Here is a 12,783-nt window from a genome sequence, read left to right as displayed (position 1 = left end):
AGAGCCTCAAATCCTCTTTTATGCACAGACCTCTCCAGACTCGCCTACTGCTCCCTTGCGGGGTATTCCAGAAAGGTATTTCCTGTTCTCCACTCTGTCTTTGGTGACTCCTTCACCCCAACACCTCTGGCCTCACCCTGATTTTATCCCCATTACAAAAAGGTGCATGTGTGTTTGAAAATGTCTCAAGGGGACCACCAGCTAGTGTTGCTTAACTGGAAAAGATAAATCACTCATCAATTTCAACAGATTTAATCTTGTTGCAACTGGTAATGACATATTTTTCCAAAACCTGTTTAATCTTATTTTCTACTGAATAGAAAGTCATGTCTATAGTTGATCCATTTCGTTTCTATAACTTTTCCTCTCTTTTCCCCTTTTAAAGGAAAACCCCCAAATAGCTATATTTTCTTTCCATTTTCCCCAGGCCCTAACAGGATGTTGAGATCATGTACTAAAGTATTTTAATGCAAATCAAGATTTTTAATGCAAATCAGGACTCTACATAAAAGCAAGAGTGAATGAGCTCAAGTCCTAAATGTTATAAGTGTGTAAACACTCTGTAAACTCTAAGAGGTACCTCATGATTAGGGAGAGAAGAATTTTTGTTCATCATGCCTAGACCTGTTCCATAGATGCAACTAAACAAGTCTGTCTGGCTCTTGCAGACTGGGTCTCACTGGGTGGCCGGATTTGGGGTAGATTCCATGTTTGAGTGCAGTCCATGTGCGTGCAGGTTTAGCAACACTTCACAACTGACACAGGGGAAGCTGGCAGGGCCAAGTCTGAAGGCCCACTCATGAGAGTAAAATTTATTCTTCTCACAGAGCAGCTAAAATACCTTGTCCAAAAGTCAAGACTATTTACTCACATGGACTCAGAATACTAAAGTGCATCAGTTTTCTTAGTAAGCAAAATACAAGGAAAAATTAATAATCTTTAGGGAGATTTCAACAGTAATGATAGCCTAACTCTAATAAGGCTCTTTATTTTTTTAGCAGCAGTGTTTCTCAAGTCTATTTTGTCATGAACTGTTGCGACAAGAAATTTGTTGCTGCTTTGTGGCAGGAACGCAGCAGTCATGTAGCAAGTTTGCAAGTCAAGACTCTGCTATTTGAGCAGAAGTTCTTGTGCCAATTATTGAAATCATATAGGCTAGTGAAGCTGATCATGCGACAATGGTATGAGGAATGAAGTCCAGAGGGTGGGATTGCAATGGGGGACAAAGTTTTACGTGGAACAGAGAAGGGGACATTTGCATCAGCAAAATATTTTATGTTATCACAGGCAGAGTTATCCAGAGGCCACCATGGAGATAGTCACATAATGAGGTCAACAGCGGTCTGGGCATCCCCAGGCCTGTTTCATGACACGGGCTATACTCCATAGATAGTCAAGGAATGCTCTGCTGTGATTTGCAGATAGCAAATAGGTCACAGTTGCCCAAAAGTGGCCAGCTGGTAGCCAGCTCATAGGAACCCACAATGTTCAGGTTCATTAAAATTCTTTTTAAGACCATAGGAAGGATCATGGCAAAATTCTGGTAAAATTAATGTGGCTTGCAAAAGAAGAAAATAAAATAATAAATATATATTAAATATTCAACCTCACCAGTAATCAAAGAAATTCAAATTAAACAAGTTACCAGTTTTTCAGTTAACAAATTGATAAAGATTAAATGGCTATCAATACTGAGTAGTAGCTAAAGTAGAGAAATAAGTATATAAATTGTACAATTTACTCTTTGGAAAAGCTCTTAAGAATATATAACCTTCTACTAATAACCTCATGTCTAGTTAGGTTTTATTTTCGTGGAATTACTGGACAAGTTCACAAGCACATTCATTAAAAATGTGTTCTCACAGCATTTTAATAAAACATTGGAAGCAACCTAAACATTCAACCTATAAAATTATTATTACTGTACATCTGCATAGTGTTATACCCTTAGCAATTAAAATTGTGATCCAAATCTACATTTACTGACATAAAAGGCATAAGATTTAATAGGAATATTGATACTGTAGCATTTTTATGAAAATACATGTTTATATTTTACGTTTTTACATTTCATACTGATAGGATTTGAGAGAAATTAATCTTTCTCCCTTCTTTTTTTTTAACTAGTGGTTTCTAATATTTTTCCATGTCTCATGTGTTACTTGCACATTTTTTTTTATACAGTAGAAAAATTTAAGCCCTTCAAATAAAGAAATCTGGTTTTAGTGCATTCTTTCCCTTGGATGATGAGGATGAAATCACCAGCAGACTTGTTTTCTAATTCTTTCTTTCCTGCAATCATTCATTCAGTCTTTCAGCAAATATTTATTAATTTCCTACGAGTGAGACTTCAGCTAAGGACACTCCCACAATCCCTGCACACTTATAGCTCATGCAATACCCTTATACATTTTAATAACTTTTCTCCCTTTCTCCCATTCCAAAATTAAAAGGCACTTTTTTGCTCATTTCAGTTTAAGGTAACTACAAGTGCCTTGACATGTAGAGATATATTTTAATACCTTCAGTGAGTTGTTACTATAATATATACTAAAATTGATGTATACTAAAATTAACTTATTGAGTTTTGAGTTTTATCACAACTGTTTTTGGGGATGGGTTGAGAAGAAATGGCGGTGTATGTCACTCTATCCTGAATACCTAGAAGAGAAACTAACACAAAATGAGTTCTCAGTAAATATTTGTTGAACGAATCCGATATCTGATACCAAGATTTTAGAAAACACTCAACCCCTCTTAAAGAGGATCTTTTTTTAAACCATTGCTGAAGAAAAAAGTGTTTCTTGATTATAAGGGTTTTGGCTTGTTTTTTGGGGGGGAGGGTGCTTGGTTTTTTTGAATATTGCTTAAAACTCTCAAAGAAAGCAGAAACATGAAAGAGAAGTAAAATTTTAAGAAATGGTTGTTTGCTGTATGTAATGCTGCGCCCTGGTCTGAAGATGGCAGGCGTGCATGCTTTGAGGAGAGGAGTGCATCCTGGAAAAACAAGGTGATCCTTTTCTTTTGGTTTCCTAGGTATAAAGTGGCCATGCAGGCAGCCGCCCTAGGTTCTTCAATCGGAACAGCTATTGTTGGAGGGCTGATCACAGGTCAGGATAAAAAGCAAACATTTCCCTGTGCCATATGTTTTCAATATAATATATGATTAACTTACCTATCAGTAAATTTGAAAGCTATCTAAATATCTGGCAGTAAAGTAGCCAAGTAAACTCAAGAGAATGGCTGTTTATCAATAGTGTTTTAATTACTATGCCAGTAGATTTTTCCTATACAATTTCCTAACCTGCCATTTTCTCCCCACTTTCACAGGTTTAATTCTAAAGATACCCATCTGGGGGCAGCCATCTGACCAGACCTGCTACGATGATTCTGTTTATTGGGAGGTATGGTACCGTGTTCTCGGTAAGGATATGATAGCTTGTGGTAGGAGGCGAAAGCTTTCCTCACCTCCAGCCTGGATGTCTGTGTGGCATCCATTTGATGAAATTGGATGAACCCCTATTTACAGAGAGCTATTAAGACAATGTGTCCAGACAGATAGAATTAGAAACTAGAGGAAGAAAAGACAAAACTTAGCTGACAAATGTCCTTTTACTCCTCTGAGAACAAGAAAAGCTATTCATAAAAATAATAAAAATCTTGGGCAGGAGTGTGAGATCTTAAACCATAAATGTAAGTAGGCCAAATCATGTAGAACATGGAACTTTGAAGAATCTGTGAGTACCTACAAATGGTCCTGTGAATAACAAAGCATCAGTCTCTTTCTCCAGCTTATACCTCTTCATCTATTGAAATTTTCTCCCAAATTATTGCCTGAAAAATCTTTAAGAGTGAGAAGTGCTTGAGTGGTGCAATGGGACTTTCAGGGAGAATCGGTTTGGGAAGGAGAGAATGTAGTCAGGATGAGTTGGGTAAAATTTTTATTCTATTATTTTTCTACAACTCAGACCATTTTTGTTCCCAGTTCTTACCAAGCTTGGATAATAATTCTAGAAAGTACCTTTGTTTCAATACTAGCCTCTAACAGCCCAGTGCAAAGGATCAATAAAAAGCCCTAATCTTGATCTCTTTAAAGGTCCCGGTGCATAGAGAACATGACAGTGACCTCCGTTATTAACACGACAGTCACAACCAGCTGGAACCTGACATCTGAATACCATTCCTGGGCTTCAGCTTCCTTCCCCATTATGTAGAATCAAGTTTAAATAAACAAACAATCAGCATCCAAACAGAATAGGGCCCAGACAAGATCGAGCCTGAGCCCACAACATCCAGTGTGGAATCATCCTTATCTGACTCTTGATATCCAAAGATTGTTCAAATGAAGGACTGTGACTCACAAAATGTGGTAAAATGGATCTATTCAGGATTCCCAGATGATTCTTCTAATGGGTAGGTATATGGGGAATATTTCTTATACATCCTTGTATTTTTTCTCATAAAGACAGTTTTATAAAGAAATCAACATAATCTAATCATGTCAGTTTCTTAATGTGGATACTGCATAAAAGATGATAAAACAGAAGCTAATGAAAGAACAATCTGTAAGAAATCTGTATAAGTAAAATGCAAGAAATGTATGTATGTAAAGCAATAATGTGCTTGTTTTTGTTCATGTTTTTTTTTACTTTGAAAGTGGATATAGTTAGTAATGTTATCTTTGCATGAATATTCTAATGTTTAATTCCTTTTGCATGTTTACTATTTGCAATCAGAGTTGAATGCTATCTGACCAAAGTCTATTTTGTATAAAATTTCAGTGGATTAAATATTATTATAAAACAAAGCATTGGTTGGTTGCTCTCCTTTCTCTGGTGGTTGGAATTGATTTTAGTAACAAGCACACACATTTACACAGTCCCTACATCTAGGTCATACTCAGTCCAGATAAACAATCACAATTTATATGTACTATAAAAATATGAAGCAAATATTTTTATTTTATAGGATAAGTTTAAAAGAAGAGAGTTTTAGAAAAGGTTACAAACATAGTGGTATAAAACTGACGTAGTTGCATTCAAATAATTTTTTCTTCTCTGAAGTTTATTAAGGTTTTTTTCTATTCCTAGAATCCTAAAATATTGCCAGGGTGTGCCTAAGCACATTAGTCCTGCCACAATTAATAGAATTTCAGATCCTGAATGCTAGAATGTAAAAATTACAAGTAACAGAAAATCATATATTTTATATTTATATAATCATATAATAAAATAGTATAATTTATTGATAGATCTTAAATATTCTATCAACTAGATGAGCTCTTTCAAATGCACATCAATTTCTCTTTTAAGTCTGCTCATTTATAAACATATAATCCCTTATTGATCATCGATAAGAGTCATCTTCCCTACCAGAATATCCTGAGACTTCCTAATTCCCTGCTGATTCATAAGGCAAAACTTGGAGGATGCTGAGTAGTCTCAGATGTAAAATAAAGCCTTTAATTTTGTTGTGTTCAGGAACTGGGTTGCAATGGCCAGCAATACCTGCTTCTCTCCTGCTTTCGGTAAGACAGTTCCTAGGAAGAGTAGTCTTACTTTTTTCATTCTGTGTCTGGGCTCTTTTCTTCAAAATAATGTATGTCTCCTTTTTATTTTTTTTTATTTTTTTTTTAATAAAAAGCTACTTTATTTCAGTATATGTTAGTAAAGCAGACAGGAAGCATTTAGAATGTAATATAAGACTTTTTCAACACTCTAATGTACAGTTTAAAGTAATTATAGTCTCAAATATGAATTGTTTAACAGAACTTCAAAAACATAGTTATCAAAGTGTGCATGACATTGCTGTTATTTTTTTTAAATATAAAATTTCTCTTTTATTTTATTTTATTTTTAAATGTCATTCTTTTTTTTTTAAATAATAAATTTTATTTTTGTATTCCCCCATACAATTGCAAAAGCCCCATTCTGACCCCAATCCTTCCCTTCCCGCCCCCCACCCCCCAAAAAGTGTCTCTGGTTCATAGTTTTTTGTTGATTTTGATTTTCACTTTCTTATATTCATTTTCCTGGTCCCTTATTTAAGTTTTCTAGATTCCTGCTATGAGTGAGACCATCCGGTATTTTTCTTTTTCTTTTTGGCTTATTTCACTGAGCATGATCCCTTCCAGCGCCATCCATGTTGCTGCAAATTGCATGTGTTTATCTTTTTTGAATGCTGAGTAATATTCCATGGTATATATGTACCACATCTTCTTGATCCAGTCATCTATTTTTGGGCATTTGGGTTGTTTCCAAAGCTTAGCTATTGTAAACAGTGCTGCTATAAACATAGCGGTGCAGGTGTTCTTTGGAATTGATGTTTCTGTGTCCTTTGGGTAAATACCTAGGAGTGGAATTGCTGGATCATATGGAAGCTCTATGTTTAGTAGGTCCAGAAATCTCCACACAGCTCTCCATAGTGGTTGGACCAGTTTGCACTCCCACCAACAGTGCAGAAGAGTTCCTTTTTCTCCACACCCTCGCCAACATTTGTTGTTGCTAGTTTTTTTAATATGTGCCATTCTCACTGGTGTGAGATGGTATCTCATGGTAGTTTTGATTTGCATTTCCCTGATTACAAGTGATGTTGAACATTTTTTCATATGTCTGTTGGCCATTTGCATTTCCTCTTCAGAGAAGTTTCTTTTTAGCTCTTCTGCCCATTTTTTGACTGGATTATTTTCTTTGTTGTTGCTATGTCTCCTTTTTAAATATCTATCTTGTCTAGAATTTAATGAGGCATTTCAATCTGAAGATTTGATTATTCTTCTGCTCAGATAAACTTCAGTCTATATTTAAGAACTTTCTCTTCTCTTTTTCTCCTTTTGTGCTTCTATTATTCACATGGAAAATCTGCTGACAGATACAAACCTATTTTATCTTTCCCATTTTTTTCAATGTTTTTTGTTTTTTTCCCCAAATTATGTTTTTTGAGGTAAAGTAGGTTTACAAATTTGTATCTGGAGGTTATAGGTCCAAGGCTCTGCAACAGAGATTCTCTCTTTGCTCATTCAATTCATCTATTGATTTGTTTGCAATTATTATTTTATGTTTCATTTTTGTACAGCCAGCAAAGTTGTGTGTGCGTGTGTGTGTGTATGTGTATGCTATACTATTGTTTTTATGATTTTGTTTATTGGGGAAAAGAGTTCTATTTTTAAGTTTAAGTATAAAGTCTAACCCAATTCTGTCAACATTTAAGTGAATATTATTTATGCCTTACCATCTCCAAAAAACATTTAAGTTGTCAAATAATATATGTGTGTGTGTGTGTGTATATATACATATATATACACACACACACACATATATATAACTTGGCTAATTTATATAAATTGGATTATTTTAAGTTGTATTATTTATTTATTTTAAAGTTTTATTTATTTATTTATACAAGAACTGGGATACAGGCCAGATTCTTGGGAGGGTGAGAGGATTCATCTGAGACAGAGCAGGGAACAGAACAGGCAGACTGATGAAATACACTGCTGAGGGGAGTAGTGGCGAGACAGGAGAGGTCTGCGCACCATGTGGGACCCTCGCCGGCCGGCTGGGATCAAACCGGTGCTGCAGAGGCTACGGACAGCTTCACAGCGCTGCGCTCAACCACCTGCGCCACCAGGGGAGGCCCAGTTGTATTATTTAGATTATCAATTTCAGGAAGTTTTTGTTCTAGTCTAAATCTAAAAGACTGGCCTATAATTAACTGCAATTTTATACTGTTTGGTGAAAACTGAGCTACTTTGTAAGAGAGCTCTGCTGATCTGGAGCAGGAGCTGGGGTTGAGGCAGATGGTGGGGGTGGGATGGAAATACTTCTCCAACTGCTCTGTTTTGCTAGAAACCACTTGTTTTGTGTGTTTTCTCAATTCTCTTCACTCTGGATGCTGGGACCTGTTATGTGGGTTGTCTGTTATTAAGTTCCAGCTGCGGAAGTACTTTGGAAGGTAATATTCTTTTACTTGCAACTTTATTGAGATATAATTGGCATATGAAATTGTGTAAGTATACAACATGGTAATATAATACAGGTATATTTTGTGAAATGATTATCACAATAAAATTAGTTAACACATACATCATGTCACATAATTATCTTTTTGTTGTGCTGGTGGTAGTAGTAGTAGTGAGGGCATTTAAATTCTAATTTTTAAGCAACTTTCACTAAATACAGCAAAGCATCATTAAGCATAGTTACCATGCTGTACATCAAACCCTCAGAGCTTTGTTATTTTATAGCTGGCAGTTTACCATTTTATCAACATCTCCTTATTTCCCCTACTCCCTAGTCCCATCAACTATCACCATGCTCTATTTCTATGAATTCGGTTTTTAAGATTCCACGTATAAGTGAACTCATACAGCACTTGTCTTTGTCTGTCTGACTTATTTCACTTAGCATAATGCTCTCAAGAGTCATAAATACTGTTGCAAAAGGCAGGATTTCCTTTCCAATTGTACGTATATACCACAAGTTCCTTATCCATTCATACATCAACTGACATTTGGGTTGTTTCCACATCTTGACTATTGCGAATAATACTATAATAAATATGACAGTGAAGGTGTCACTTCAAGATGTTGATTCCATTTCCTTCATACATATATACATATACATATATACATATAGACTCAGAGACAGACAGACAGACAGGTAGGTAGGCAGATAGATAGATAAATAGATAGACACCCAAAAGTGGCACTGCTAAATCATATGGTAGTTCTACTTTTAATATTTTGGGGAACAGCCCTACTTTTTTCTATGGTGCTAGAACTAATTTACATTACCATAATAGTACACAGAGATATCTTTTCTACACATCCTCACCAGAATTTATCTTTTCTTTTTTTGTTAATAGCTATTTTAGCAACTGTGAAGTTGTGGTTGGATTTTCATTGCCCTGAATGACTAGCAATGTTAGACATCTTGTATTTGTTAGACATTTGGAAAAAATATTTATTCAGTTTCTCAGCTCATGTTCTAATCGTATTTTTTTTCTTGCCATTGAGTTGCATGAGTATCTTATATACTTTGGCTTTTAACCTCAGCAATAGCTGGCAGAATGGGTCAGAGATCTGCTTGATGCTAAAATATAATTCCCCTGGATTTATGACTGAATAAAATCTCTCTTCCTCAGTCTTCTCAGCTGGCAAAACCTAGAATAGAAGCCATAAGGGACTTAATACATACATGGACATATAATACAGCAAAGAAACCTGCTGCCACTCCAGAAACAATCACTTGGGAAGATAAATCACCACCCCTTAGGGATCCACAAATGTCTGTAGATCAATAGTTCCCAGATACTTCCACATGTGTTTCTGTTAACTGCTTCCAAACTCTCCTCCAACACAGAGGATGGATGTTTTTGATCATATTTGCCAGAGTCCAAAGTTCTAATTGACATCCCCCCACCCCTCACCCCCGCCAAGTCCTTGTCATTGCTCATGGGAGTTTTGTAGTTTGATTAGCATTGTGGGGTGTGGTGAGAAGGGACACATCTAAGCTCCCATCTTCCCAATTAAATAGCCAAAAAACTTTTACTCCATGTTTTTACAGCTTAATAATGTTTTCTTTTTGAAGACAAAAAATACGCATGATTGGTTACTGATTCTCTAGAAAGTATTTAAAAAAAGGGGGCCACTGGGGCCTTCCTGGTGGCACAAGGGGTTAAGTCTCACCTCTATGAAGCTAACCTAACTGCAGCCACTAAAGCATGAGTTAGATCCCGGCCAGAGAGCTAACCCACATGGCTCATAGACCTTTCCTGCCTCACTGTCTCTTCCCTTCAGCAGTGCATTTCAGTAGAGCTGTCTGTTCTGCTCCGTACTCTGTTTCTGGTGAATCCTCTCACCACCCCCCAGTTCTTGGATGCATAAATAAATAAATCTTTTAAAAAGGGGAGGAGGCTGACTGATTCATTTTCCCACCTAAAAATCCATAATCATCAATTTTCAAACTTTCTTCACTTGATGATTTCTTAAAATAATTGTTTTTGGCCCAGTCCAAAGATCTTTTTCCCAGATCAAAGGTCTTTGACCCTTTTTAAGGAGGTAAGTGTTGCAATTTCTTAGTAACTTCCCCTGTTCCATTTTAAAAAAGACTTCATGGGGCCTCCCTGGTGGCCCAAAGGGTTAAGACGCAACCCATGAAGTTATCCACAGCCTCTGCAGCACAAGTTCGATCCCCGGGCAGGGAGCTACCCACATGGTGCAGCAGACCTCTCTTGACTTGCCCGCTGCTCCCCTCAGCAGTGTATTTCAGTCAATCTGCCTGTTCTGTTCCCCACTCTGTGTCTGGTGAATCCTCTCACCTCCACACACATACCTCTGGCCTGTACCCCAGTTCTTGTATGCATAATAAAATAAATCTTTAAAAAAAAAGACTTCATGGGTGCCTTTTTTTTCCATAACTGTTTAAACAAGAAATATTAACAATGTACTTTGGGGTTAATAATATACAAAAAGTAAAATTTATTACAACTATAACAAAATGGCCAGGAAAGAAGAACTTGAAGTATGCTCTTGTATGCACACTATAGTATTTAAAAGTTATATAATATTACCAGAAGACATTCTGTGATAAATTCAAAGGGTGAGTATATCTAGAAACACTTGTCAGTTTGTTTTTGGTTATTAGCTATAATCAATTTCCAGATGAAAATCAGAACCAGATGTGTGAATCATCAGTACTGAGAATTATCAATATATCAAAGAGATTAAGAATTTTGGAATCAGGAAAACTTGAATTCTCTCAATTACCATATATGTGACCTTGGGCAGATGAGTTAACTGCTTAAAGCCTCAGTTTCCTCTTTTATAACATTGGGATAATAATAGCATCACTAGGATCTATTGCTTATTATATAAGAATATGAAAAAATTAAATAGAAATCATTTTAATTTCTGACACATCCACATTTGGTCTCATCAGACTAACTTTTTCTCCTCCTCTACCCATTGTTTATGAAAATGATCCTATTTGATGATAATACTGTAAAGTGTGGATGTCATTGAAAAAATGACTCTGAAACAGTCACTTTGCATACCAAGAAATACTGCTCTTTGTTTTATGCCTGCAGCTTAATCTTTTCCACTATTCAAGTGTTCAGAATTTGGCACAAGGTTTTCATTAGTGCCTGCCAATGACTCTAAGCCATGCCAAGAAAAGGAGGCAGGGAGTTGTGTACAAAACATTTAGTATTATGGCATTAAGCCATGTGGTATAAGGAGCGTTGAAGCAGGAACAGACATGAGTACTAAATGCTGCTCTGTCTGAAAGAAGCTGCCTGAACCTACCAAATCTAAACTGTCTAGTCTCAATTTCCTTACCTATAAAATATCAGAATTTGATACCTACAGTAACTTAGTTCTCATAAGTTCCACATTATCATAAAAGGCTCTCCAGAAATAAGATATTCTAAAGACTTAAATCATATATTTACTTGTTCATTTATTTATCAATTTATTTATTAAATCCATGAAGTGGGGCCTCCCCTGGTGGCGCAGGCAGTTGAGCGCAGCGCTGTGAAGCTGTCCGCAGCCTCTACAGCGCCGGTTGGATCCCAGCCGATCTCAGCCTGCCAGCGAGGGTCCCACATGTCGAGCAGACCTCTCCAGTTGCGCCCACTGCTCCCCTCAGCAGTGTATTTCAGTCAGTCTGCCTGTTCTGTTCCCTGCTCTGTCTCTGGTAAATCCTCTCACCCTCCCGCGCCTCTGGCCTGTACCCCAGTTCTTGTATAAATAAAAAAATAAATCTTAAAATAAATCAAATCAATAAATAAATAAATAAATCCATGAAGTGCCAGGCACTGTTTTAGACATTAAGGATTTCACATTGTGGTGCATATGGCTAGGAGCAGATGTGGTGTGGAAACAGAGTCCTTATTTAAAAATTTTAAAATTCATTGGAGAAGATAAATGATAAGCTAAAACATAAAAATATGATATGATAGCATCTAGTATATTCTTAAGGAAAGATTGTTATCAAGATGCCAATATATGTGAGATAGTTTGATTCAAATATCAATATTTCTTTCTTGAGCAAGTCATCTGGAATGAATTATTCTCATACAATGAAACTTGAACATTTTTTTTTAATTTAAATAATAAATTTTATTTTTATATTCCCCCATACAATTGCAAACGCCCCATTCTGACCCCAATCCCTCCCCTCCCGCCCCCACCCCCCCAAAAAGTGTCTCTGGTTCATAGTTTTTTGTTGATTTGATTTTCACTTTCTTATATTCATTTTCCTGGTCCCTTATTTAAGTTTTCTAGATTCCTGCTATGAGTGAGACCATCCGGTATTTTTCTTTTTCTTTTTGGCTTATTTCGCTGAGCATGATCCCTTCCAGTGCCATCCATGTTTCTGCAAATTGCATGTGTTTATCTTTTTTGAATGCTGAGTAATATTCTATCGTGTATATGTACCACATCTTCTTGATCCAGTCATCTATTTTTGGGCATTTGGGCTGTTTCCAAAGCTTAGCTATTGTAAATAGTGCTGCTATAAACATAGGGGTGCAGGTGCTCTTTGGAATTGATGTTTCTGTGTCCTTTGGGTAAATACCTAGGAGTGGAATTGCTGGATCATATGGAAGCTCTATGTTTAGTAGGTCCAGAAATCTCCACACAGCTCTCCATAGTGGTTGGACCAGTTTGCACTCCCACCAACAGTGCAGAAGAGTTCCTTTTTCTCCACACCCTCGCCAACATTTGTTGTTGCTAGTTTTTTTAATATGTGCCATTCTCACTGGTGTAAGATGGTATCTCATGGT

General features: G+C 36.5%; 1 protein-coding gene across 1 annotated transcript in view; it reads left to right on the top strand.

Moving 5' to 3' along the window:
• Window positions 1-4,463, top strand: part of RHAG (Rh associated glycoprotein) — a 28,220-nt gene extending 23,757 nt beyond the window's left edge. The window contains exons 8-10 of the mRNA XM_037518725.2: window positions 3,037-3,110; window positions 3,331-3,404; window positions 4,097-4,463. Coding sequence (XP_037374622.2) covers window positions 3,037-3,110; window positions 3,331-3,404; window positions 4,097-4,138 — 190 coding nt within the window. The 3' untranslated portion in view covers window positions 4,139-4,463. The remainder of the gene's footprint in view (window positions 1-3,036; window positions 3,111-3,330; window positions 3,405-4,096) is intronic.
• Window positions 4,464-12,783: the final 8,320 nt, after the last annotated feature.

This window comes from Talpa occidentalis, unplaced genomic scaffold (genome assembly GCF_014898055.3).
Source record: "Talpa occidentalis isolate TD23 unplaced genomic scaffold, MPIMG_talOcc4v2.1 talOcc4.2, whole genome shotgun sequence".
NCBI classification, from domain to species: Eukaryota; Metazoa; Chordata; class Mammalia; order Eulipotyphla; family Talpidae; genus Talpa; species Talpa occidentalis.
The sequence above is the reverse complement of the archived record's forward strand: the minus strand, read 5'-3'. Positions and strand labels throughout refer to the sequence as shown.